The following is a 26,733-nucleotide window of genomic DNA, read 5'->3' as shown; positions in this document are numbered from 1 at the left end:
GAGTCTCAGAAAACACAGCAGTGTTCACTTCCAGAGCAGAGGGCCCCATCTGGAGTGGCAACTTCCATGAGCAGGGATGAATTCAGAGTGACCAGCTCTTCCTAGTTGTCTGGAACTTTACTGGTTTTAGCACTGGAAGTCCTGTGTCCTAGGAACCTCCCCAAGCCTGGGCATGGAAGGATACTGCTCACTCTAGATGAACTGGAACAAAGTGTGTCCCCGAAGGGAGATGGGAAAGTCCTGGAACCACACGGGGGGCAGAGTACAAAAAATATAAGCTAAAGTAGATCAACAAAAAGTGAGAATACTTCTGTGGAAGGTATGAGATGTGTCCCATGTGACTGGCTTATAAAGAGACTGTGGAGTCACATGGGAAGAAGCCATACTGAATCTTTTTAAAAATTTTCTTTCTTTTTAAAAATTTCTGACTTCTAATTCTTTTTATTTCTTTTTAGAGATGGGGTCTCACTATGTTGCCCAGGCTGGAGTGCAGTGGCTATTCACAGGTGCGATCCCACTACTGATCAGCACGGGAGTTTCGACCTGCTCCATTTCCAGCCTGGGCCAGTTCACTCTTCTTTAGGCAACCTGGTGGTCCCCTGCTCCCGGGAGGTCACCATATTGATGCCGAGCTTAGTGCAGACACCTGATTGGCATAGCGCACTAAAGCTCAGAAACCCTAGACTCAAGCAATCCTCCAGCCTTAGCCTCCCAAGTAGGTGGGACTACAGGCATGCACCATTGTGCCTGGCTCTAATTTTTAATTCTTATGGGTACATAATCGGTGTATATATTTATGGGGTACAGGAAATATTTTGCTACAGGCATGCAATGTGTAATAATCACATCATGGAGAATGCGGTATTCATCTGTTGAAGCATTTATGCTTTGTGTTACAAAAAATCCAATTATACTTTTTAGTTATTTTAAAATGTGGTTATTATAGACTATAGTTACCCTGCTGTGCTATCAAATAGTGTTATTCAGTCTTTCTATTTTTTTGTACCCATTAGCCACATCCACCTTCTTCTCAATGACCCACTACCCTTACCAGCCTCTGGTAACCATCCTACTTTCTCTGTCCATGAGTTCAACTGTTTTGACTGTTGGAGTCCATAAATAAATGAGAAGAAATAAGTGAGAACATGGGATGTTTGTCTTTCGGTGCCTGGCTTATTTCACTTGACATAATGATCTCCAGTTCCATCCATGTTGGGGCAAATGACAGGATCTCATTCTTTGTTATGACCAAATAGTACTCCCTTGTGTATATGTACATATTTTCTTTATCCATTCATCTGTTGGTGAATGGCTATTGTAAACAATACTGCAGTGAACATGGAAGTCACAAGTATCTCTTCAATATTCTGATTTCCTTTATTTTGGATATATATTCAGCAGGGGGACTGCTGGATTATATGGCAGCTCAATGTTTAGTTTTCTGAAGAACTTCTAAACTGTTCCCCATAGTGTTTTGACTAATTTACATTCCCACCAACAGTGTACAAGTGTTCTCTTTTCTGCACATTCCACCAGCATTTGTTATTGCCTGTGTTTTGGGTACAAGCCATTTTAAGAAGTGAGATGATATCTCATTGTAGTTTTGTTTTGCATTTCTCTGATGGTCAGTGATGTTGAGCACCTTTTCATATGACTGTTTGCCATTTGTGTGTCTTCTTTTGAGGAATGTCTATTCAAATATTTTGCCCATTTTTATGTGGGATTATTAGATTTTTAAAAATTTAGTTGTTTGAGCTCTAAAGTATAGAGCAGTTTGCAAATATTTTCTCCCATCCTGCAGGTTGGCTTTTCACTTTGTCGATTGTTTTCTTTGCTGTGCAGAAGCTTTTTAACTTGATGTAATCCCATTTGTCCATTTTGCTTTCGTTGCCTGTGCTGGTTGGGTATTACTCAAATATTTGTCCAGATCAGTGTCCTGGAGACTTTCTTCAGTTTTTTTTTTTTTTTTTTTTGGTAGTGGTTTCATAGTTTGAGTTTTAAGACTTAGTTTTAAGTCCTTAATCCATTTTTATTTGAATTTGTTCATGGTGAGAGATAGGGGTCTAGTGTTTATTCTTCTGCAGATGGATATTTCCCAGCATCATTTCATGAAGAGACTGTTTTCCCCCCAGTATATATATTCTTGGCACCCTTGTCCAAAATGAGTTCACTGTAGGTGTGTGGATTTGTTTCTGGGTTGTCTGTTCTGTTCCGTTGGTCTATGTGTTTTTATGCCAGTATTTGCTGTTTTGGTGACTTCTGTAGTATAATTTGAAGTCAGCTAATGCGATCTCTCCAGTTTTGTTCTTTTGAATCCTAAAGGCAAAGAGAATGTGGTTGCCCAGAGGCATCATTTTTAAAGGAAATAGTCTGTTGTAACGGAGGAGGACACCCATTATCTGTAAAGCTTAGAACACTGAATGTCCTCAGTCCTTCCCTTCTGTGCACTAGTATTCTTTGTCCAGCTGGTTCAGGAAAATCAAACTCATTCAAATATGAGTAAACAAAAAGGAGCTGGCATAGCATTTATACAGAGATCTATTAAACTGGAAAATAATAGAAAAGTGTTCCTACAGAAGAATGAAATGCCCTAGAAAACTATCGCCAAGATGCAGACAAACCTTGTAACTTAACATCCCATGAATTAAAAATAAAAAATGTAAGGGAATAATAACAATTGTTATTATTATTTGAAAACTTAATTTAAGTTCCAGGATACCTGTGCAGGAAATGCAGGTTTGTTACATAGGTAAATGTGTGCCATGGTGGTTTGCTGCACATACCAAACTGTCACCTGGGTATTAAGCCCTGCATGCATTAGCTATGTATCCTGATGCTTCCCTCCTCTTGCCCCACTATCAGGCCCCAGTGTGTGTTGTTTCTCTCCCTGTATCCATGTGTTCCTGTTGTTCAGCTCCCACTTATAAGTGGGAACCTGCAGTGTTTGGTTTTCTGTTCCTGTGTTAGTTTTGCTGAGGATAATGGCTTTCAGCTCCATGCACTTCCCGGCAAAGAACATGATCTCATTCGTTTTTTTGGCTGTATAGTATTCCACGTTGTATATGTACCACATTTTCTTTATCTAGTCTGTCACTGATGAGCATTTGGGTTGATTCCATGTCTTTACTATTGTGACTAGTGCAGCAGTAAACCTTCATGTGCATGTATCTTTATAATAAAATAATTTATATTCCTTTGGGTATATACCCAGTCATGGGATTGCTGGTACAGATAGTATATCCGGTTCTAGGTCTTTGAGGAATCGCCACACAGTAACAGTTATTTTAATGGTATACAAAGCAGAAATACGAGGAGTCAAGACTGGACAACAGAAAATGAGGAACAAATTAAAGGCAAAGGTGAAATGGGATTTGGTGGAAATTGTGAAAGAAAAATTCAAAATTATTTCAGAAGTAAGGACTAACAAATTAGATTCAGTACAAGGAAGAGTAGACACCATTGAAAGTACAGTGAGGGACAAAGGAGGCAGACATGACAACAGCAAATTAAATGAACAAGAAATACAGAGATAAAGAGAATTAGGGACAAAATTATAGGAATATATCTACACAGAGTCAATCAAGAGAAAGCCAAAACAGAAAAACAGGACAAGTGTTTAAAAATGCAATTCAAGAAAACTCTTCAAATATAAAATAAGGCATGAATCTATGTATTGAAGCACTTACAATGGACCAGAAAAAATTGCTCTAAAGAAGTCAACATCAAGAGAAATCCTGAAATAATTAGAATAAAGAATGAATATTTTGAATGAGTCTGTAAAAATATCAAGTCACTCATGATGAGATGAAATTGGGCAGGAGTCAGACTTCTTTAAAGATATGAATCTACAATTATAAGATTTTTTTAAAAGAATAAGCCAAAGATTTTATATGTAGTTAAAATAAATTTCACATCACATCTAAAAGATTCTAGGAAAACAGATTTCACTGCGCAAGAACACAGGAGACATTATTCACATCAGCCCATTTTGAGAAAATGATTGGAGGATGAATTCCTGCCAGCCAAGCCATGGCTGAGGAAACGTCGGTGAAAGGACTGGCAGTGAGCATTAAGACGGTCGATTTAAGTCCTAAAGCAAAGGGAAGACCCAAGGGGCAAAGTCTAAAAGCAGTGAAGGGAGTAGGCCCCGGAATATATCTGAAAGGGCTGAGCCTTGATTGGCGATGACATTCCTCCTTCATTCGACAAAAGGAAGTAGGAAAAGCTGATTAGATGAAGGAAGACAGTTTCTATTTTCTCTGTGATGTAAAGGTCAAGTCCGTTCACCAAAGGCTGGGACTGGGGTAAGGGTCAGCAATGCAATGGAAAAAAATGTATCAAAGAGAGTGAGAGATCAAGCTTCCAAAGAATTCTAGTAGACGTATGTATAGCCAAGAGTTTGTTACTTAAAGAAAATCTGCAATGAATCTCTTAGTTACAACGCACTATTTATTATGAGGTATTTGAATTTATCCCGTAAATTGGATGTTGAATAGTGTGTAGACGTTCAAAGTAGAATTGTCTATTGTTTTGCATCTGTAGATGTGTTTCTTTCCATTTTAAGTGCAAATCTATTCACTTAATTTCATTTTTCTACTGTATTACAATGCACCGGGTGTAAGGTATATCCTTTTATGGCACCCAGCTCAGTACTCCGGTCACTTCAGGTGTTCATTCAGTAAATATTTGGTAAATTAATAAATGAAATGCACCTATAATATTTCGTTCTGCTTAATATTTGTTTTCTAACACTCATCCTTAAAGATCCACATGAAATGAGTCTTACTTTTAGTAATCATTTAAGTTTTAGACTCTCAGAAAGTAATATATAAACTTTAAATTCCTGGTGAAGGTTAGAATAAAAATTGCAGTGAAATTATACATGTTAAGTTGCGTATGCTTCTCACTTGATAGATTAATGTATATATGTGTCTCAATATCCCTCATCCAGAAAATCTGGTGATTTTTTTTTTTTTTTTAAGACAGAGTATCTCCCTGTTCCCCAGGTGTGATCTCAGCTCACTGCAACCTCTGCATCCTGGGTTCAGGTGATTCTCGTGCCTCAGCTTCCCAACTATCTGGGACTACAAGCACACAGCACCATACCTGGCTAATTTTTGAGTTTTTAGTAAAGAGTGGATTTCGCCATGATGGCTAGGCTTGTCTTAAACTTCTGACCTTAAGTGATCTGCCCACCTTGGCCTCTCAAAGTGCTGGGATTACAGGCAAGAGCATATAAAGCAAAAAGTCATGTATGGACTTCATATACAAAAAGTATATGAAACACTATGTTCAGATAAGAATCGTTCCAGATAAGCCAGCCAGGGAGGGATTCAGTAGCAGCTATGAATTGAAAAAGGCCACAGTCTGGTAATTTCAGGGCTGTTAAACAATCAAGTACCATACAACTGTAGGACTATGCTAACCAAGGGTGAGGATAAGAATTATTTTCCGTGGGACCTGTAGATGAACTAAGATTGAATTTTTTGCTTACTGGTATGGCCAAAGCATTTCTGAGTCTTCCTTCCCAGTTTCCCACGGACCCAAAGAAGTTTCCAAAGATATTCTCTCAGTCCAGTTGCAATGAAGCCAACGTGTACTAGACGCTGTTTTCCTTACAAAATCTGTAGTATACATTTTATTTTGTTGTTAATTTACTTTGAAAATGTCATTCTTCAAGAAAGCGGCTCTGTTCACAATTTTGTGTGAAAGAGAAAGCACTTGAGGATTAAACAACATCCAAGATCATTTACAGCTACTGAATTATCACTTACAGAAGTAAAAGGAAGGCTGAGATGGGGAAAAGTAAGCAGTCCAGGGAAGAACTGAAGAAAGTTTGGATATGCATTGTGTAATTTATGTCTTTAATGAGGAAAATTTCAGAATGAGAATTCAGAATATCTGTAACAATAGCTGTGGCTTGGTATGGAAGGCGTCCGAAGCTAAAGAGGAGAGGATGGTGGGATTCAACATGAGACGGCCCTTTCACCTTGACGTCTTGTTATTTCACTCTTTAACAAGAGCTCCAGATGTACTTTCCACAGCCTTAACTACTGCATGTTTGGGGGAACAAGGTGTGCTGTAGTTGAAAGAGAACGGACTTTGGAACCAAGAACTCGGAAGGTAATGTGACAATACCTTCTCTACAGAACTGTTACTCAGTATTACCAATTATCTTAGCAAAGTACTTAGCAGAGTACTGGACACACAGCAAGTCTGTGGTGAATGCTAACTACTATTATTACTCTTTCATGGACAGAAATTTTATTAGGGTTAAAAAAACTCAGAGTAACGAAACATCCACAAATCTCAAGCAGCCATCTGTTCTGAGCAACACTCATATTATGAAGCTCCAACTCACTGAAATGACTGAGCAACATTCATATTATGAAGCTCCAACTCACTGAAATGACTGAGCAACACTCATATTATGAAGCTCCAACTCACTGAAATGACTGAGCAACACTCATATTATGAAGCTCCAACTCACTGAAATGATTGAGCAACACTCATATTATGAAGCTCCAACTCACTGAAATGATTTAGCAACATTCATATTATGAAGCTCCAACTCACTGAAATGACTGAGCAACACTCATATTATGAAGCTCCAACTCACTGAAATGATTGAGCAACACTCATATTATGAAGCTCCAACTCACTGAAATGATTTAGCAACACTCATATTATGAAGCTCCAACTCACTGAAATGACTGAGCAACACTCATATTATGAAGCTCCAACTCACTGAAATGACTGAGCAACACTCATATTATGAAGCTCCAACTCACTGAAATGACTGAGCAACACTCATATTATGAAGCTCCAACTCACTGAAATGACTGAGCAACACTCATATTATGAAGCTCCAACTCACTGAAATGATTGAGCAACATTCATATTATGAAGCTCCAACTCACTGAAATGACTGAGCAACACTCATATTATGAAGCTCCAACTCACTGAAATGATTGAGCAACATTCATATTATGAAGCTCCAACTCACTGAAATGACTGAGCAACACTCATATTATGAAGCTCCAACTCACTGAAATGATTTAGAAGCCCTCTTGAAACTCACCATAATGAGATTTGGCCCGCACCAGAGAAAAGTCATTAATGACCTAATTGTCAAATCTGATGGCCTGTTTTCAGTCATCTTTTTATTTATCTCCTTTGTGGCATATGATGCTATTGACTATTCTTCATTCATTCATTTGGATTCCTTAACAATGCTCTCGGTTTTTCTCTGATTTCAGGCTCCTTTTCTGGGGCTAAGCTTTTGCAGAGGACTTTTCTCCACTTCCTGATCTCATTTTCTGTGAAGATTTGCTTGTTTGCTGGAGGGAGTCTACACAGTTAGTCAAAAGTCAAGAAACTTTTATTCAGTAGCTACTGTGTCCTTGCCTTTTTTCTAAGTATCGAAGTAACAATGACAAATGAGAATGGGATGTTGGAGGCTTCCTATGCTCAGCCATATTTAATTCTTCTCTCCTCCCTGGATATACTGGAAAGTTGTGGTTCTCAGCCCACTGCAGAAGATGAGGCCGTGCAGCTAGTTCTAGCATGAAATGTGAATGCAATGATGTGACTGCAAATCCTGGGCAGAGGCACTAAGAGCCACGGTGCTGTGTTCTCACCCTCTCTTGCCCATGGCATCGTGAGTGCAGAAATGATGTGTTGAGCTGACAGGGTCACAAAGTGGAGGGAGCCTGGACATAGGATGGACAGATGGAGGGAATTCCTACCGACCTGCATCCAATTTTGGGTGATTGGAAAATAACTTGCACTAAGCTGCTGAAATTCTGTTTGTTGCTGCACTCTATTCTACTCTGTCTGCTCCTAAACTGCTAGAATACAGCATACTTGGAGGAAATGTGTCTATGTGTATAAGCGGATACTACCAAGAAAATGTGCTAAAGGCCATCACAGCGTGATCACAGGGTATAGGAACATTGAGAAGGGGCAGTGAGCTCGTTCTGAGGGAGAGTGTTTAGGGAAGGTGTGACTTCTGGGTTCTAACCCATCTCTTTCTTCCAATTTTCCCATCCCTGGACCCAACTTAGAACGGGTGTCAGGTGAGGGAGGGCCACTCTGGGCAGCAGTTTGCCTAGATTACTGTAAGCCAGAAACGTAAGGCTGAGCATCCACTTTTTCTCAGTGCAGGTTCCTGATACGTGAGGTTTCCTTCCAGCCATGATGACTAAAAAACCCAGATGAGATAGTGAGGATCTGCAGCTTCATGACTTTTTACTTAGCACTGCTTAGACCAAAGTCAGCCAGAGAAGCAACATCGAGCTGATTCTGAAAGCTCTCTTGGATACACAATCTTTATGGATGGCTTGTTCTTTTAATTCGTTTCTGGATTCTTCATCCATATTGCTAACACCTCACGGATTTCCTTCCAGATCTTCCCCTGTGGTAGAGCCAGTTGGAAAATGTGCTACTTATAGTTACTCTGTGTTCATTTACACTGATTTTTTTCTCACAATAATGCTATCGCTATAAGGTTTGGACCCTATTCCCAGGGAAAATCTTAGTTTAAGCCACAAGCTATTTTTTACTTCTAGTTGACCAGAGTCCTTCCGGTATTTCATTTCAGTTTTTAAAGTTAAAAGCAGGCATACCATTCTATAGTAATGATTTTTCTGTTTGTTCTCATTCTCTTTTTCTCTCCTCAAGGTGTGGGTGTTCTCTAGTTTCTTTCTCCCTCCCTCCCTCCCACCCTCCCTCCTCTCCCCTCCCTTCCCTCCTTCCCCTTCCTCTTTCACTTCCCTCCCCTCCCTCCTCCTTCCTCTGTCCCTTCTCTTTCCCCTCCTCTTTCCCCTCCCCCCCCTTCCCCTCCCTCCCTTCCCTCTTCCCTTGCCCCTTCCTTTCCTTCTCTCTCTCTCTCTCTCTCTCTCTTTCTCTTTCTCTCTGTCTGTCTGTCTGTCTTGACAGGGTCTCACTCTGTCACCCAGACTGGAGTGCAGTGGTGTGATCTCGGGTCACTGCAACCTTTGCCTCCCAGGCTCAAATGATTCTCCTGCTTCAGTCTCCTGAGTAGATGAGATTACAGGCATGTACCACTACCACCTGGCTAATGTTTTTATTTTTAGTAGAGACGGAGTTTCACCATGTTGGCCAGACTGGTCTTGAACTCCTGACCTCAAATGATCCACTCACCTTGGCCTCCCAAAGTGCTGGGATTACAGGTGTGAGCCATGGTGCCTGGCCTGTTCTCTAGCTTCTACTGAATTTATTAGCAAAACTCTTCAATGCCTTCCCCACTTCCTACACACTGGATTTCTCCTTCTCTGATCAACCCTTTCCACTAAGCTATATGGGTGAGGAGATACTTGAGATGAATATGGAAGACCCTAGTATTATTTAGCCAGGTGAACAGGAGTTAAAATATCAATTCAGACAGAGCATGGGGCATGAAATACCATGGAGGTATTCACCCTTTTTCCATTTAGAAAAAAAAGGACATCTTGCTGCCAGCTCATTTAATTTTATATAAACACGCTCTTTGAGGCTGAAGCAAATCTGACTGATTTTCAAAGTAAAAATAAGATATAAAAACTGTTCTTGGAATTATTTCTAAACAGAACAAACATCAGAATCTTCTGAATCATCGGGATCATCTATTTTGGAAAAATCGGATTCATCAAATGAATCTTAGGCCAACAACTGTTTGAGGATGATGTTAACATCACATGTAGGAATGTTATGTTTTCTAGGATTTGACATTTTTCAGTGATTGAGAATTACTGTATTTTGTAAATGGAAATACTACTAAAAACAGAATGCTGTGAATAGAATAACGTCTTTTGTTGCCAAAGTCAATACACTAGAGCGACGTGAAAATAATAATAAAGGTGAGATGTTTCACGGCAAAGTTATCTTGGAGCAAACGCTGCATCAAGGGCCAGTGCTGCCAGTGACTCGGGAATATGGGAAAAGTAGGGGAAGTACAGGTGATTTGATATGGAGGGTGTGTGTGTTAGGACTGGAGTGCCGGGGCTGGTTTCCTTGGCTATTTGTTGAGTCCCAACCTGGAATTGAATTGTAAGTGTTTCTTTTTTCTTTTTGTTAAGATGGAGTCTCATTCTGTCACTCAGGCGAGATCTCAGCTCACTGCAACCTCTGCCTCCTGGGTTCAAGCGATTCTCCTGTCTCAGCCTCCCAAGTGGCTGGGACTACAGGCACATGCCACCACACCCGGCTAATTTTTTTGTATTTTTAGCGGAGAAGGGATTTCACCGTGTTCCCCAGGTTGGTCTCAAACTCCTGAGCTCAGGTAATCCACCTGCCTTGGCCTCCCAAAGTCCTAGGATTACAGGAATGAGCCACTGCGCCCAACAAAATTATCAGGGTTTCTAAGAATTAGTGTAGGATATTCATTCCCAAAGCAAACACAAATTTCAAGAACTGGGAGATTAATCTAAGTTAAAGGCGGTTAGAAGAAACTCTAGATTTAACAGAAAGATAGACTCTAAGTACCAGACTCAGAAGGGCTGAAGTGGGATCAGGTTGGAGTCACAGAGCCAGGGGAAGAGAAAATTGGAGCAGAGTCAGGTATGGATCAGAGGGCTGGGATTTACCCACAGGGAGAGCTCTAGAACACAGTGGGTATTAGCGGCTTGTCTTTATCAACTGGTGGGTTCAAAAAGCGACCATGGTGGCCGGGTGCAGTGGCTCACACCTGTAATCCCAGCACTCTGGGAGGCCAAAGCAGGTGGATCACCTGAGGTCAGGAGTCCGAGTCCAGCCTGGCCAACATGATAAAACCTTGTCTCTACTAAAAATATAAACATTAGCGGGGCATGGTAGTCCTCACCTGTAATCCCAGCTACTTGGAAGGCTGAGGCACGTGAATTGCTTGAACCCAGGAGGTGGAGGTTGCAGTGAGCTGAGATCATACCACTGCTCTCCAGCCTGGGTGAGAGAGTAAGACTCTGTCTCAAAAAAAAAAAAAAAGAAAGGAGGCGGGGCACGGTAGGATTAGGTTGTGTTACTGGCCTAGGGCAGGGATATAGGAGATAAGACTGGCAAGAAAGCTAACGATGACACCATGGAGAAGTTTTGGCTAAGGGACTTACAGCTTATTTTATAGGCCATACATATAGAGTAAATAAAGTATCTCAAACAGAAATGGGGAATGGTGTGATTTACACAGACGGTAGCCTTCATCAAGCAAGAGTAGGGAGACTGGACTGGAGTAGAATGAGACAGGAGGAGGCAGGAGAATCCACTGGTGAAGAAGCCATTGCAGTTGTGCAGGTGAGAGAAGAGGGAGCCAGCCCAGGGCAGGTGGTGGGATCATGAGCATTGAACTTTGACTTGAGGGCGGGGAAATTCAGACGGTAGATTCAAAAGCGTCTTGGTCTTATACATATGGTGTGAAGGGAAAGCCAACTAGCAGATTTCTGGGTGGTTGGTGTTAGCAGCAGCAGAGACAGAGAGGACCAAGGGGGAGAGGAAGATGTTGAATTTAGCTTTGGACATTATGCTTTTGTGGCTCCCACAGGATAGCTAGGTGCAGAGACTGGCAGTCTAATGAACTGCAAGTCAAAAACGACAGTCAGGGAGAACACAGAGATACTGATTTGATGATGCTGTCGGAGGAGAGAGGCCCTCCTCCAGAGAGAAGACAGTAAAAAGCAGGCTAAAGAGATATCCCAAAACAGAGAGTGTTTACTGTTATTAACCATGATTTTAGGCCAAAGATATGAAAGAAAACATCTGGAAGGAAGGAGAGGAAATGGCACCAAGGGCCAGCGTGGACGAATTGGTCTTGAATGGGAGAGGAAGCACCTTCATCTATTTGGTCTACATAGGCATAGATGGCAACAGAAACAGGCATAGACTTTTTTTTGAGACCCAAGGCTGGACTGTAATAGCATGATCTCGGCTCACTGCAACCTCTGCCTCCTGAGTACAAGCCATTCTCCTGCCTCAGCCTCCTGAGTAGCTGGGATTACAGGTGCCTGCCACCACGCTTGGCTACTTTTTGTATTTTTAGTAGAGACAAAGTTTCACCATGTTGACCAGGTGGTCTCAAACTGCTGACCTTGTGATCCACCTGCCTCAGCCTCCCGAAGTGCTGGGGTTACAGGTGTGAGCCACCTTGCCCGGCCAGTATAGGGCATAGATTTTTTAATAGGTGTTGGGTCAAAATGTTGAGGGAACTCATCACATAAGTAAGAAATGTTGATTTTTACCATTCACTAGAAGAGGGGTAAGCAAAGCATTTTTCTGAAAAGCTGGACAGCCGATAGGTAAGGCTTTGTGGGCCCTACAGTCTCTGTCACAACTCACTACTCTCATTATAGCGTAAAAGCAGCACTACTCTCATTATAGCATAAAAATCATACATTAAGCAAATGGTGTGTTCTAATAAAACTTTATTTAAAACAGGTGGTGGGCTGAATTTAGCCTGTAAGCTATCGTGTGTTGACCCCTGTAGAAGAGAGTTGAGACCAGGGCTGAAGGTTTGAAGTGAGTGTCAGAGGTTGGCTTTGACTTTGCCAATCACCCTCTCCTCTTTTTTGCAATCAGCGATAAGGAGGAGGATAAGGTGGAACAACTGAGTGACATGAGAAAGGATGGGTGGGCTGGGGCTCCATTTACATTGCTTAGCTAGACTCTAGTGATCCAGAGTCACTCCCTCCCTGTGATCCCAGAGCGTTGCTTGTATTTCTGCCTAATCATGGGTGTGTTTCCCCCTAAACTGTGGTCATTTGGAGGGCAAGGTCTTTGTTCTGTGTATTTTTTAATAGCCTGCTTTTCCTCATTTTCCAGCCAAAAATCACTTTTTAAACTGTAGACATTTGTCCCTCACCTCCCCGGGACACAGTGAGCGCCATTCCCCAAACCTGGGCTGCGAATGCCAGGCCTGTCTCACTTCGTGTTGAGTCTATCCAGGCTTGTCTCACCCTTTGAGGACTGGTGACTAATGGGGTGACTGTTAGCCAGTCAGAGAAGCTGAAGTCATGCAGCAATTATGGCTCTACACACACATCCACTGTGTCATCTGTCCCCCTCTATCTCCCCCATCTTCCTGTCACTGGAACAAAAAAATTCTCTGCTTTCCCATGGCCAACACAGCTGTCCTGACCGAACACACAGAAGCTAATGAAGTCAGTGGAAGGGTGAGTCACTGCACAACAGGGTCTTTTACACTTGCCGCCACCCTCCCCCACCTGCTCCTGACTTGGGCTGTCTGCTCCGGAACTAGCACTTCCCCACCTCTCCAAGGGCGATGTGCACGGAAGAGCCTTTTGCGGGAGGAAAGAACTCACTCGGCACATTTGTTGTTCATTCCTGGTCCACCTAGTTCAGTGACATCATGAAGATCCAATGAGGAGATAGTGGGGCTTAAAGGGCACAGACAGTGGACTGAGCCCCGGGTGGTGTTTAAATCTTTCTCAAGAAGGGACAGGCAACATGCAGTGTAAGAACCGCATCCACAGATGTAGTCACAGCCTGATGATGTTTCTTTAGTCATCACACAGAGCGAACCTATAACCAGGAAAACTCATAGGAACCAATGCTAATGGTATTCCTGAAGCTGCTGCTCATGTGAGTTCATGAGACGTCCTGAAAGTGGGCATCGTGCAGGCCAAATGGCTTTGTCTCATCATCTAAGTTGTGGCTGGCAGTTTTTACCATGATGGTTTTATTCGGATCAGTGTTGGCATGGATTTAAAATCTCTGAGTGTAGATCTTCAGCAATAATGATATCAGTGGTATGATTAACAATTTATTTTCTTGCTGTAATTCCTATTTTTCTGCTGTGAATTTCTCCTATCTTGAGGATGACGTGATCACAAAATGGAAAGCTTAGATGGTTCATATCTGTCTTACTCTCACGTCGACTAACGTTTCAGCTTTCTTGTGCCCTTGGTCAACCGTCTGTAATCATAGCCCTTGGATCTCCCTCTTTCAAAGTTGTCTTTCCTCTTCTTTGTAACAGGCCTTCAAGGGGACTGTGCTTGGATTCTCAGGCCAAGGAGAGAAATAGACAAGACTGAAGCTGGAGGAGCAGCTGGTGGTTCACCCGCTGCCAGGACTTGGCAGCAGGTTCCTGGGGAAGCAGTAGGCACCTGGTTCACACAGGACCAGCACAGCTGGTCTAGCTTTTGACTGGCAGAGCGTAGCTTCCTTCGTCACCAAAGTGACTGGCGCTGTGATCTTGCTACAGCCTGCCGAAACCGAGAGGGCCACGGTGAAAGCTGTACACCTCTGTGAAGCAGGTGCAAGTCACATTTCACTAATGAACAATGGGCACTTTGCACACAGGAGGCTTTGATCTGAGTGCTAAAAGCCCTTCTGTTGGACAGGCTGTTGGCTGAGGTAGACAGCAGCGAGAAGCACTGGGAACGGTTCTCTATCCAAGAAAGTCGCTGCAAGAGCTGTCATCAAACGATACTTGCAGAGGCAAACACTCTCGTTCTCAGGAATCTCCTTGGAGGAAAGCAACGTGTTTATGGGAGTAAAATGTTCATGAAACCATAGATCCCCATGATTGACAGATGTAGTCCAGACCTCCATTTCTGCCCCTACCACCCATGACCACCATATCCGTATGATCGATTTGCCTACCCCATGCTTAAATATTTCTGATAACATAGACCCTGATAATTCTATGGGTCCATCAGTCAATGGATTCTATATTTGGTGCATCCCCCAAATGAATAAAGTATTTCTTCTATGTTAAACTTAAAGCTATCTTCTACCTATCAGTTTTAGTTTTTGTCTTATGGAGTGATATGGGAAAATTCATCTTGAGAAAGAGGATTTGAGGCCACTCTCGTGTCTTCCAGCAAATGTTAATAGCGCATCTTTTAATAAATTAAAATAACAGAAGTAAATAAATACTTTCATAAATAAAAATAAGATAAATGGCTACTTTTTTTTCTTATTTTTTTATTGCATTTTAGGTTTTGGGGTACATGTGCAGAGCATGCAATACAGTTGCATAGGTACACACATGGCAGTGTGTTCTGTTTGCTTTCACCCCTTCACCCACATTTGGCGTTTCTTCCCAGGCTCTCCCTCCCCACCTCCCCCTCCCACTGGCCCTCCCCTTTTCCCCCCAATAGACCCCAGTGTGTAGTACTCCCCTCTCTGTGTCCATGTGTTCTCATTTTTCATCACCCGCCTATGAGTGAGAATATGGGGTGTTTCATTTTCTGTTCTTGTGTCAGTTTGCTGAGAATGATGTTCTCCGGATTCATCCATGTCCCTACAAAGGACATGAACTCATCATTTCTGATTGCTGCCTAATATTCCATGGTGTATATGTGCCACATTTTCCCAATCCAGTCTATCATCAATGGGCATTTGGGTTGATTCCAGGTCTTTGCTATTGTAAACAGTGCTGCAATAAACATTTGTGTGCATGTGTCCTTATAGTAGAATGATTTATAGTCCTTTGGGTATATACCCAGTAATGGGATTGCTGGGTCAAATGGAATTTCTATTTCTAAGGCCTTGAGGAATCGCCACACTGTCTTCCACAATGGTTGGACTAATTTACACTCCCACCAACAGTGTTAAAAGTGTTCCTTTTTCTCCACATCCTCTCCAGCATCTGTTGTCTCCAGATTTTTTAATGATCGCCATTCTAACTGGCGTGAGATGGTATCTCAATGTGGTTTTGATTTGCATCTCTCTGATGACCAGTGACGATGAGCATTTTTTCATATGATTGTTGGCCTCATATATGTCTTCTTTGTAACAAATGGTGTTGGGAAAACTGGCTAGCCATGTGCAGAAAGCAGAAACTGGACCCCTTCCTGACACCTTACACTAAAATTAACTCCAGATGGATTAAAGACTTAAACATAAGACCTGGCACGATAAAAACCCTAGAAGGAAATCTAGGCAAAACTCTCCAGGACATAGGAGTAGTCAAGGACTTCATGAACAAAACACCAAAAGCATTGGCAACAAAAGCCAAAATAGACAAATGGGACCTAATCAAACTCCACAGCTTCTGCACGGCAAAAGAAGCAGTCACTAGAGTGAATTGGCAACCAACAGAATGGGAAAAAATTTTTGCAGTTTACCCATCTGACAAAGGGCTGATATCCAGAATTTACAAAGAACTCAAACAGATTTACAAGAAAAAAACAAACAAGCCCATTCAAAAGTGGGCAAAGGATATGAACAGACACTTTTTATTTTTTTGAGACAGAGTTTTGCTTTTGTTGCCCTGGCTGGAGTGCAATAACACAACCTTGACTCACTGCAACCTCAACCTCCCAAGTTCAAGCAATTCTGCCTCAGCCTCCCGAGTAGCTGGGATTACAGGTGCCCACCACCACAACCAGTTAATATTTTATATTTTTAGTAGAGATGGGTTTCACCATGTGGCCAGGCTGGTCTTGAACTCCTGACCTCAGGTGATCCACCTGCCACAGCCTCCCAAACTGCTGGGATTACAGGCATGAGTCACTGCACCTGGCCAAATGTCTACTTTTATGTACTCAATGGTACGTTTCCCCTCCCCAGTGACTTCAAAGGCTCCATGTAAATATATTGTCTCCTTTCCTAAAAAACTAAGCAGAAATGCTACCTTTTTATGATGAAAAAGATCTTAGAGATCATCTTGTCTAAGGTGTCATTTCATGGAGAGGGACAAAGAGGCTTGTCAAAGTGACAGTAATTTAGAGTTGAGATGTGAGGCCAAGCGCGCGTGGGGCTTGTTTCTGTAGGTTGTGTTGCCCTGATGATGTCTGCGATCAAGTTCAAGGGTGACTCTGATTCCATGCAGGTTATCCATCCCACTCCTTAAGCACACCGGACTTCCATCGAGTCACTTTCCTTTGTCTACAGTCTGCTCTCAGAGGATCATCTCATCTGAGGCATCATGTGAATTCAGCCCATGGGTATCTATTCTTGTGAGTACTTGAATTCTTTCCTCTCACTTTTCATTGAGAAGTGTGGAGTGTTAGGAAAGGGGTTTGAGGCCTCATAAAGCAGATGAGGGAGGGGCACTTGGGGAGAGAGCAAGGAGGGTATGTGCTCATGAGGATTAGCTCTTCTCGGGGCAAGGACAAGGGTATCTCCAAGTCTGTAAGCACATGTTTGGTATTGCCAGTGCCAGATAAACAGGAGCGTATTCTGTCCATGTGAATCTATGGCCATGACCGATGAGTCTAGAGACAACCCCCCAAGAAGGACCAGCGTAAGCAAAGTATTGCTCAAAAGCTGACTATGCTGGAGCCAGAGAGGTTCAAGGCAGTGAGAGCAGAATCACATGGTCACTGTCGCTGGCGGTGTATAACAGAGCAACATGGCTACAGGTGCTGCACCTCAGCCTGGCAGGTATTGTAACAGAGGCAGAGGAAAAGGCCTAACTGGGCATGTGCAGTTGAGAGAAGGTTATTCAGTCTTGAGGCTTTCAAGGAGAAGGGTGGGAGTGTGAAGTGGAAAGGATTATGTGAAGATCCCATGAAGGAACGGTAGAGAGACGTGGGTTCAAAGCCTCACGTGGGAAGGCTTTGAGCCATTGTGTGAGCAAGAATCTTTGTGCCATTCTTGGACAGGCCCAGAACAAGTGGGAATATAATGTTGCAGAGAGACAAACACCATTGTTTTCCAATCCTGGATCAAATCTTGGAAGATAAACTTGTTTGGGTGGATAGTTTACAGTAGATTGACTGACTCCTGTGGTTACCCTGTCACCTAATAAGCTTCCTCTCCTCATCGGGGCTGGCTTAGGACCCAGACAGTGTCAAACCTGGGGCTATGAGGCCTTTGGGAATTCAGCTGAACAGGGGCTAGGAAAAGCAGGGGCTGATATTCTATGTGTTGGTAGCTGCGCATTTTTCTGTTTTTCTCACCTTATCAAAATGAATCTGTCCTATGCATCATATTCCCTGGACCTTGCTGTTTGTTCAGCAACTGATCGATTAATTTTGCAGGAACATTATGGCTAATTACAATATAATGTCATTATCAGAACACATTTGGCATAGATGTGGGAATGGAAAAGAAAAGTGAATATACTCGGAGGAATGGGAAAACGGGGGGATCAGGGTGTGTGTGTGTGTGTGTGTGTGTGTGTGTGTGTGTGTGTTTATGAGAGGCAGAGAGAGAGAGGGAGTGGGAGAACTAATACACTTAAGAAAATGATTCCTCCGTAAGAACTGGAGTTCTAAGCTATAAGGCGGAAGATACGTTACAGATCTCTCTCTGTCTCTTCAAACTCTGAACTATTCTTTACCCCACAGACATTATTGTTCTCCATTGTTTTGCCATCTGTATAGATTTCCCCACTGCTAACAGGTTTCAAGGCTGCCCTACTCCCTAGCAACCTCATTTTGCCTAATCAATTACATTTGATTGAGGGATTAATATTTTTTATTTTTTTGTTTGAAATTTCCATTTTGAATTCAGTTGATATTTGCCTCTATTAAAAAATGAAGTTTTTGGCCAGGCATGGTGGCTTAAGCCTATAATCCCAGCACTTTGGGAGGCTGAGGTGGGCTGTTTCAGTCCAGGAATCTGAGACCAGCCAGGGTGACATGTCAAAACCCTGTCTCTACCAAAAATGCAAAAATTAGCCAGGGGTGGTGGTGCACATCTGTAGTCCCAGCTACTCGAGAGGCTGAGGTGGGAGGATCACCTGAGCACGGTAGCCAAGATTGCACCGCGGCACTCCAGCCTGGGTGACAGAGTGAAATCCAGTCTTGAAAGAAAAGTAAATAAATAAATATAAAATTTGAGACTGTACACCTTCCCTTTGCTGTTTTTAGCACTTTAAAAATGCATAACTTTAAAAAGTGCACACAGTTTTGCTGTTTCCTTTTGTTTTTGCAGTAAACTCTGCTCTTCATTTAAAATTACCATAGTAGATTAGGGCCTGTGAACTCCTAAATATCTCTGCTTTCGACCTCTTGGTGAGCCACATGCACTGCTTCTTTAGACTTTAAGTCAATCAATGCAATTCTTTTTCTCCTGGTTTTCTCAGAGAGGTCGGGAGGGGGTGGAATGGTGTTTAGATGTACTCACAGATTTTACTTTTTCTGCTAAACTTTTCATTTCAAAATTTTCTGCCGCTTGATGTTACTTCATCCAGTTTTTTGGGGCATCTCTTTCACAATTATTTTATTTATTTCTGCTTTGCTATGGTTAGAAAGTCTGTAGGGGGATTTTCAACCTTTATCCTAATGTTTTGCAATTTATATTTTTATATCGTTTTGCAATTTGTATTTCAGGTTTTGTTGCAATCCCAACTTGCATAAATGGCTATCCAGCCCTGAGGATTGAGGTTTATAAATCATTTAGATTCGTGTTTTGAGCCAACTGGTCTTCATTTTTATCGGAGAGTCCATGGGCTCAGGTGGGCAAGCAGATGACTGTCCCCAAAAGCCTTTCTCATTCGTTTTGGACTCACTGGTCAGTTTCCCATTCTTCCTTCAGCATGGTTCTGCTTGGCTCTGCCTGCCCTGACAGAGACTTCGGGGACAATTAGAGAAGAGCCTTAAAATCCGTCACATGACGAAAACAAAATTCCAGGAAGGGCATATTTCATTTTCATGGTAACGTGGGGAGTGGGTGAAGGGAGTCAGAGCGGTGATCTCTCTTGCCCACCCACCGAGCTCTAGTCTCATGTTGTACATGAAATTGTTCTCCGGATTTTGAGCTTTGAGACTCCTCCCACACCAGAATCCCTCTAGCATTTATTGCTCATGTTTCTCCTCTGTTAATTGGAATGTTTTCTGTATTCGAATCTCCAATCAGCTTAAAGTCCTTGCAAGTGAAGAAATTGTGCCCTGTCTCTCCGCATCGAGCAGAGAGTCTGGGACGTGAATGGGTGTCAATATTTATCTGCTGAACAAATAGATAAATAGGTTTTGTGTCCCCATGCAGTATACAGTAGGCATTCAATAGATGTTTATTAACGATTACTAATAACATATTTGAAACCACTGACCATTTATATAACTCCACACATTTTTGTTCTGTGTGAGGCCCGCCCGCCCACTTCTTCTTCATTATTCCTAATTCTTGATTTTGTTTTTTGGAAACAAATATAAGAAAAGTGGATTATTTATTTATTTATTTATTTGAGACGGAGTTTGGCTCTTGTTACCCAGGCTGGAGTGCAATGGCGCGATCTCGGCTCACCGCAACCTCCGCCTCCTGGGTTCAGGCAATTCTCTTGCCTCAGCCTCCTGAGTAGCTGGGATTACAGGCACGTGCCACCATGCCCAGCTAATTTTTTGTACTTTTAGTAGAGACGGGGTTTCACCATGTTGACCAGGATGGTCTCGATCTCTTGACCTCGTGATCCACCCGCCTTGGCCTCCCAAGTGCTGGGATTACAGGCTTGAGCCACTGCGCCCGGCTCGGTTTGTTTTTTGAGCAGAGCTTCTGAGAGCTGCACTGAAAGAACAGAGTTACCACCACATTGGAAATGTATTTACTAACAAACCCGGCTAAGATAAGTATTAGCTCTGAATCTGTAAAGGAGGAAGATGGAAAATCATCAGTTTATTGTGTCTGTGCGGAGAATCAGCTTACCCTGAAACTGTCTCTGATGGGGTCCCGTGCATTGATCAGTAAATCAAGCAGCTCACTGCTAGAATTTCTGTTTTACTTCATGTTGTGTAGACCCAGAAAAGCTATGTTTTCTTGCCTGTCTTGATAATAGATAGTTCAGGCTAACTTAGTGTTATCCTTGAAAATATCATGGCCACTAGAATAGAAAATCATAAGATGAGTACTTTAAGTGACGTTTCCAATAATTAATTGTTTACGGAAGTTGGAGGGCTTAAAATGCAATGCTTTTGGCTAATTCGGTTACAAGGTAAGCTCCCAGGGTTTCAAATGGTGGCATAGCTGCTGTTCTTATCTGTTAGTGTACGTGTCTCCCCTTTTCATTTTCTGTCCCCACCTTCTCTATTCATATACTCTTTCAAGCAGTGCCTGAATCGTGGCTGTCATCTTGGATGAATTTCAAACTCAGTTGTGAATTACATCAGTAGACATATCTGCAGAATTTTGAGTTGAGGGAATAATGAAGAAATAATAAAGAAGTACTCTGAGTACATGGCACATAGTAGGTATGCAATAGCTGTGAGCTTTGTAAATGAATATTTGTGCTGAAAACACAACCAAAGAAACATAGGCGGCGGCCAAGAATCGTTACGTGCAGACCAAATTCAAGTGCCTCTGTGACACGAAGGATTAAAGGTGACAAAATGCCATGTGTAGGAAGTGACTCCAGATTGATGCAGGCGGCCCTTCTGAAACCCACAGAGACAGACGTCCAGAACACATGGGGCTAAGTGGACTTAATACGAACTTTCAGTAGCAGTGCTTATGGCTGGAATCATGCAAAGGACGCACTGGCCTCAAAGTCTTGTTCATCGTTTTTCGCTAAGCGTTTACTCTTCTTTATATTAAATGTTTTATACCCTTGAGGAATGGAAAAGTAATATTTTTCAGGAAAATGAGCACTGAAACTAAAGCATTAACCAAGGAGCTCCTCGATTTTCTAATGGTCTCATTGTGCTCACACATCGCCTCTAGGTGTTTTTTTCTGTTATTGTTGTTTCTCTCTAGATTATTTAAAAATCAAGTGAAAAACAAAGTTTTCTATTTTGAGGGTGGAAAGGAGTGAGTCTTTCATTCTGACGTTGTATTTCTTCAGTCAATCAGTGGAAGATGCTCACTCTCCCGCCCACCAGTTTCACTCAAAACCAGTCTTCGCCATTGCTAAGTAACAAGCATCCTCATTTTAATCGTAGAGGGCAAGATAGAAAGACTGGGTTTTGACCTTGAACCCCAAAGACCAATAACGTTGCAGTCATTTAGAAGCAATTCCAGAGCCAAAGCTTCCCTATTTAAGGTGCCTATGTCCAATTCTTTAGAGTTCAGCTCAGTATCATTAGTTGAGCCTTCCTGCCACCTCTCAAGGGACAGTGGCAAGCTCTTATGTAGCGCTTGTCCTAGTTTTCTTGCTGGTTTCAACATCCCCAGAACTTTCCCTTCACGTGTGTGGGAAGGTTCTTCTTTCTTTCTTCTGCGTCTAGCTCCTGGAATGGCTTGAACGTCTGTTGCATGCACAGTATGGGCTTTCTTCTGAATCAGGCTTTTCACTCTGACTTTGTTCTTCATTGTTTTTGTTTTTTATTTATTTATTTTTGAGATGGAGTCTTGCTCTGTCACCCAGGCTGTAGTGCGGTGGGATGATGTCGGCTCACTGCAATCTCCACCTCCCAGGTTCAAGCGATTCTGCTGCCTCAGCCTCCTGAATAGCTGGGATTACAGGCGAACACCATCACACCCGGCTAATTTTTGTATTTTTAGTAGAGATGGGGTTTTGCCATGTGGGCCAGACTGGTCTCGAACACCTGACCTTAGGTGATGTGCCTACCTCAGCCTACCAAAGCACTAGGAGGACAGCTTGTTATTCTTTTTAAGCGGTGGCTACAGAGCACTATACAAATAGCCTGCAATATTCCGCCTGATTGCGAAACGACTTGTCCATTCTCACTTCCCATTATTCTCTTTCAAGCAGGACTGTTTCTTCCTGTCTGTGCCTCGCAGATCCTCCCCTATGAATTGGGGCCTTTGCTCACATGGTTAGCTCTGGCTGCAAGGTCTTTCTCCAGCTTTGCCTGTTTACGTCTCTAAACATTCTTCAGTGACCAGCTCCTGGCCCACCTCTGTGAAATCCTTCTGGATGTTTGTAGCTGGAGGTACACTCTCCCCTGTTTGCACCCCCACAGCTACTCTATGACTCTCTCGCGACCACCGCTCTATTCTGCAGTGTGTTACCCTTACAGTGTGTGGCGCCCATAGTGTTTACGTCTTGGTGGACCTAGGCTGTCACATTTTGGAGGCAGGACTTTGCTTCCTTGAGGCTGGTCTCCAACCAAGAACCCTCTTAGAGAAGTTGCTCAAAAAAGTTTTTTTGGGCTGGGTGCAGTGGCTCCCACCTGTAATCCCAGCATTTTGGGAGGCAAAGGTTGGCAGATCACCTGAGGTCAGGAGTACCAGACCAGCCAGGACAACATGGTAAAACCCCATCTCTATTGAAAATACAAAAATTAGCCGGGCGTGGTGGTGGGTGCCTGTTGTCTCAGCTACTTGGGAGGCTGAGGCAGGAGAATTGCTTGAACCTGGGAGGTGGAGGTTGCAGTGAGCTGAGATCAAGCCACTGCACTCCAGCCTGGGTGACAGAGCCAGATTCCATCTCAAAAAAACAAAAAAATGGTTTATTTAATGAAGACATAAATGCATGGTGTAATAAAATGATCTGTTTGCTAGATGATCTTTTCCCCATTTTCATCTAAATTTTGAAAGTACGTGGACACAGCAACTGTATAGTGTGAAGTACTTTTTCTCATTCCCAAGGCAGGCTGCATAAATGAAATATAAAGAAGCAGGTGTCTTTATAGGTGCATGTCTGTGCTTTGCAGAAGACATAAGTAGAACTTTTGGAAAGTGATTTAAAAAATAACAGTAACCTCACAGAGGTTATAGTCATTTATTTCATGTGAAGTATTCCGTGTCCTGGGAGTAGAGGTCTTGGTGTTCTCCAAGCCCTGAGAGGTACATTGCCCCTCTAAGACTGGCTCGATTTCAAATATCCTGGAGTTACAGCTGGGACCTCAGGAGCGGACCCACGGTTACTGTTTACCCTTATGAATTCTTGTGGCACTGAAACGTGTATGTCGACTTTTTCTGTTTGTAAAAGTCACATCAGAGAACTTTCTCCAACTTCTTTACCTGCAGTATCCACTATTCCAAAGTATTTTCATGGTGAAAGGTAGCAGTTCTCTCCCCTCAGAGTTAAATTTAATTGCTATTTCATACACTTCCAATGCAATTCTCTTTTCTTCATTGGAAACAGGAGATCTTTATGGCACAAACCTTTCTAGTGATTAGCACGATTTCAGGAGTAAATTTACATATAAATAAATTTGATTCAGAAAAGCCATGCACTGCCAGTGATAAAGTTATTTGTAACAGGAAAATCTGAAGAGCTAAAACACAGACTCTGCCCTCAAGGAACTCAGGGCAGCAACTATGACATATATGTTTTCTAAAAATAAACATAGTCCTGTGTCATGTGTATACAATGTAGCTATTAACAAAGAATACGCAAACTGAAGCATTTAAGGGTCTCACAAGAATACTGTCATACTTAGTGAGATAACGTGGAGATATCTGGGTGCAACTGAAGGTACATTTCTGTTTGATGGGGATATCGATGGTAGTTGCATAGTAGGTCTGTTTTATGGAATAAATGAGTTAACAGGGCTAAGGCCTTTAAATACTGACTGGTACATGTTAAGCTGTCAGTATGTACTCATTATTTTAAATGGTCATTTCTCATTGCTTTGAGCTATTTAAAAGCTGTTTATAAATAGGTGATAATGCCACCATTTCCCAACTAGGGAGAAAGACTTGGTAATAATAATTTTTAAAAGTATACAGAATATACTGCAATAAAGAATTATGCCACCTAGAACTGTAGAGTTATCACAATTGAGAAAAAAATTCCTGGTCTTTTTTTCCCCATTACAACTCAACTAGAAAAGGAGACTTTAGTCACAAACATGTAGCCTGCACACAAAAACATGTTTAATTGACTTGCAAAGACTCATAAATTAAACAGCTCTTGAGTAACATCAAACCTAACCAGCTAGTCCCCAGGTCTCTGTATAAATCACCACATAACTTTGTGCCCAAATGAATGATGATGGCTGTGTCTCCTCGATGACCAAAATCAGATTTAAGGAGTAAAAATAAACTGAGCACATTCTTTATTGTCACATTAATGCAATGAAGCAAAATGATTTCTTATTTTGGGGGGATTATGTTGATGATAGATATTGTAGGCATATCTACTGTTTTCAATCACTCAGCACAGTCAGGGTTACACAGTGAGGAAAAGTCCAGCTGAGTGACCTTGGAACAATTGCAGCTAGTGCCGGGCATCAATTTCACCCTCTCAGATCAGAATATACCTCTCTTGTTCTTGAACTAAAAAGCTATCACCCAAAGGATAGATTTATATCATGGATACGATTGTTTGCCATTCATTTCAAAGTGTCTCTTAAAGGAATAGTTTAAAGTGTGTGTGTAACAAAGTGCAGAGCATTGCTCAATGTCGATTTGGCCAAAGATGACAATTTAGCCCTTGAAATAAACGTTTCCCAAAATAACAGCATTTGGGAAACTTTGAGCTGGGTGCCAGTCCTTTCACAGGAACTAAGAGGTCTTTCACATTCTGAAGGCAGAATAGTGAGTAATAGAAGAAATGAGAAGTTCTCCATCTCTGACGCTGTGCCAGGGGACCCACTGGACTATTATTAGCATGGGATACAAAATAGATTTGGTAAACATTGGAAAAGTCTTGCCAAGCAGCGTCTCAAAGACATATGGTCTTTTGTAAGAGCCATGATCATTATAAACAAGCAAGATGTTCTAATTAAGAGAAAGTCTTTGTAAGGCCACTTGTTCTACAACTTAGCATTGAGGTTCCAAAATAGATAGGCAAAACTTTAGGGGTTGGGTAACCCCTAGTCCTTCTTCCAACCGGACTCTTAAGACTGAACCAGAGTGCTGCTATCTCTACTTTAACCACTAGAGGGAGGGCAACTACGTGAAATTGCTCAGCGAGGAGGCGGTTTCTCCAGTTCACCCAGCCACCCTTGCCTTCTCTCCTGTCTTTGCAAAAAAAAAAAAAAAAAATCAACCAGCGGTAGAAACGGATCTTTTCAGATTTGGTGGAATGAGAGAATAAATGGCTGTTCTTCTGACCTGCCTTGTGCAGTGTGCTAGATTTTCTACTCTGAAATGATCTCTTTTGGGTTCTCATTAATCTTTATAATGACTTCATGGGATAGAGGTTGGACTAGAACTCTGCTAACTCTCGCAAGCCCACAATTCTGATTCCGTATCCTTCAGCTGGGATATGAACTTGTCAAGGGTAGGGAACTAGGCCTTACTTACAACACCTACTGCCAAGGCCAGTCCCTTAGCAGGTGCTCACTAAAGAGTCAATGATTTATGAGTTTATATGTCTGGTTTATATGATTATTTCTATCCAGAAGAACCCATAAAGCATGGGGCATCGTTTTCATGCTCTGGATGTATATTTTCTCAAAAATTAAACAAACAGTATGAAATTAAACAAACAGTATTAAACTCCTTAAAAATTGTACTCCTTTTCGTCTTCTCTGTAACCTCCTCCCCCAACATGCATACAAATGTGAACCCAACACAGGCAATGTACCCCACACACCAAATACATAAGCACACACTTTCAGATTCTAAGGCAAAATCTTTCCCAAAAGACAGCATGCTAGAAAACAAGCAACTGTGGGAAAGCAAGTCTTCCTTATCCTCCCAAAGCAATAAGGAGTACAATAAATAAGGAAACAGAACTATTTATGATTCACTACAGAAAGAGGCCTTTATGGATCTTTTATAACACCATATAATTATAATCACAAAAGGCAGAGACTTAGAAATAATTCAGAGATGACAGTGATGTTAGAAACCAGGTTTCCTCTTTGGGGTTTTTTTTTTTTTTTTAATGTCTGAGACAGGGTCTTGCTCTGTCGCTCAGCTGAAGTGCAGTGGTGTAATCCTAGTTCACTGCAGCAGGCTCGACCTCCAGGCTCAAGCCTTAGCCTCCCAAGTAGCTGGGACCGCAGGTGTGTGCCGCCATGCCCTGCTAATTTTTGTATGTTTAGTACAGACAGGGTCTCA

The 26,733-nt window shown here is 42.1% G+C and overlaps 1 protein-coding gene across 15 annotated transcripts in view; it reads left to right on the top strand.

Annotated features, from left to right (window-relative positions):
• The window catches only part of LOC144582018 (uncharacterized), an 821,808-nt gene that overhangs the window by 108,373 nt on the left and 686,702 nt on the right, over positions 1-26,733 (top strand). For 9 of the 15 annotated variants that reach the window (XR_013533676.1, XM_078368272.1, XM_078368270.1 and 6 more), the window contains one exon: positions 16,766-16,892. The exons of 5 other annotated variants lie outside the window; for them this stretch is intronic. Coding sequence is in view for 9 of the 10 variants with exons in the window: in XM_078368272.1 (XP_078224398.1) it covers positions 16,766-16,892 (127 nt within the window). In the remaining variant the exon portion in view is untranslated. Of the gene's footprint in view, positions 1-13,960; positions 14,893-16,765; positions 16,893-26,733 lie in introns of those variants that run through there. One more of the 15 variants, XM_078368273.1, reaches the window with a different exon arrangement.

The sequence above is a fragment of the Callithrix jacchus genome, chromosome 4, assembly GCF_049354715.1.
Source record: "Callithrix jacchus isolate 240 chromosome 4, calJac240_pri, whole genome shotgun sequence".
Taxonomy (NCBI): domain Eukaryota; kingdom Metazoa; phylum Chordata; class Mammalia; order Primates; family Cebidae; genus Callithrix; species Callithrix jacchus.
This window is presented reverse-complemented; position numbering and strand designations above follow the sequence as displayed.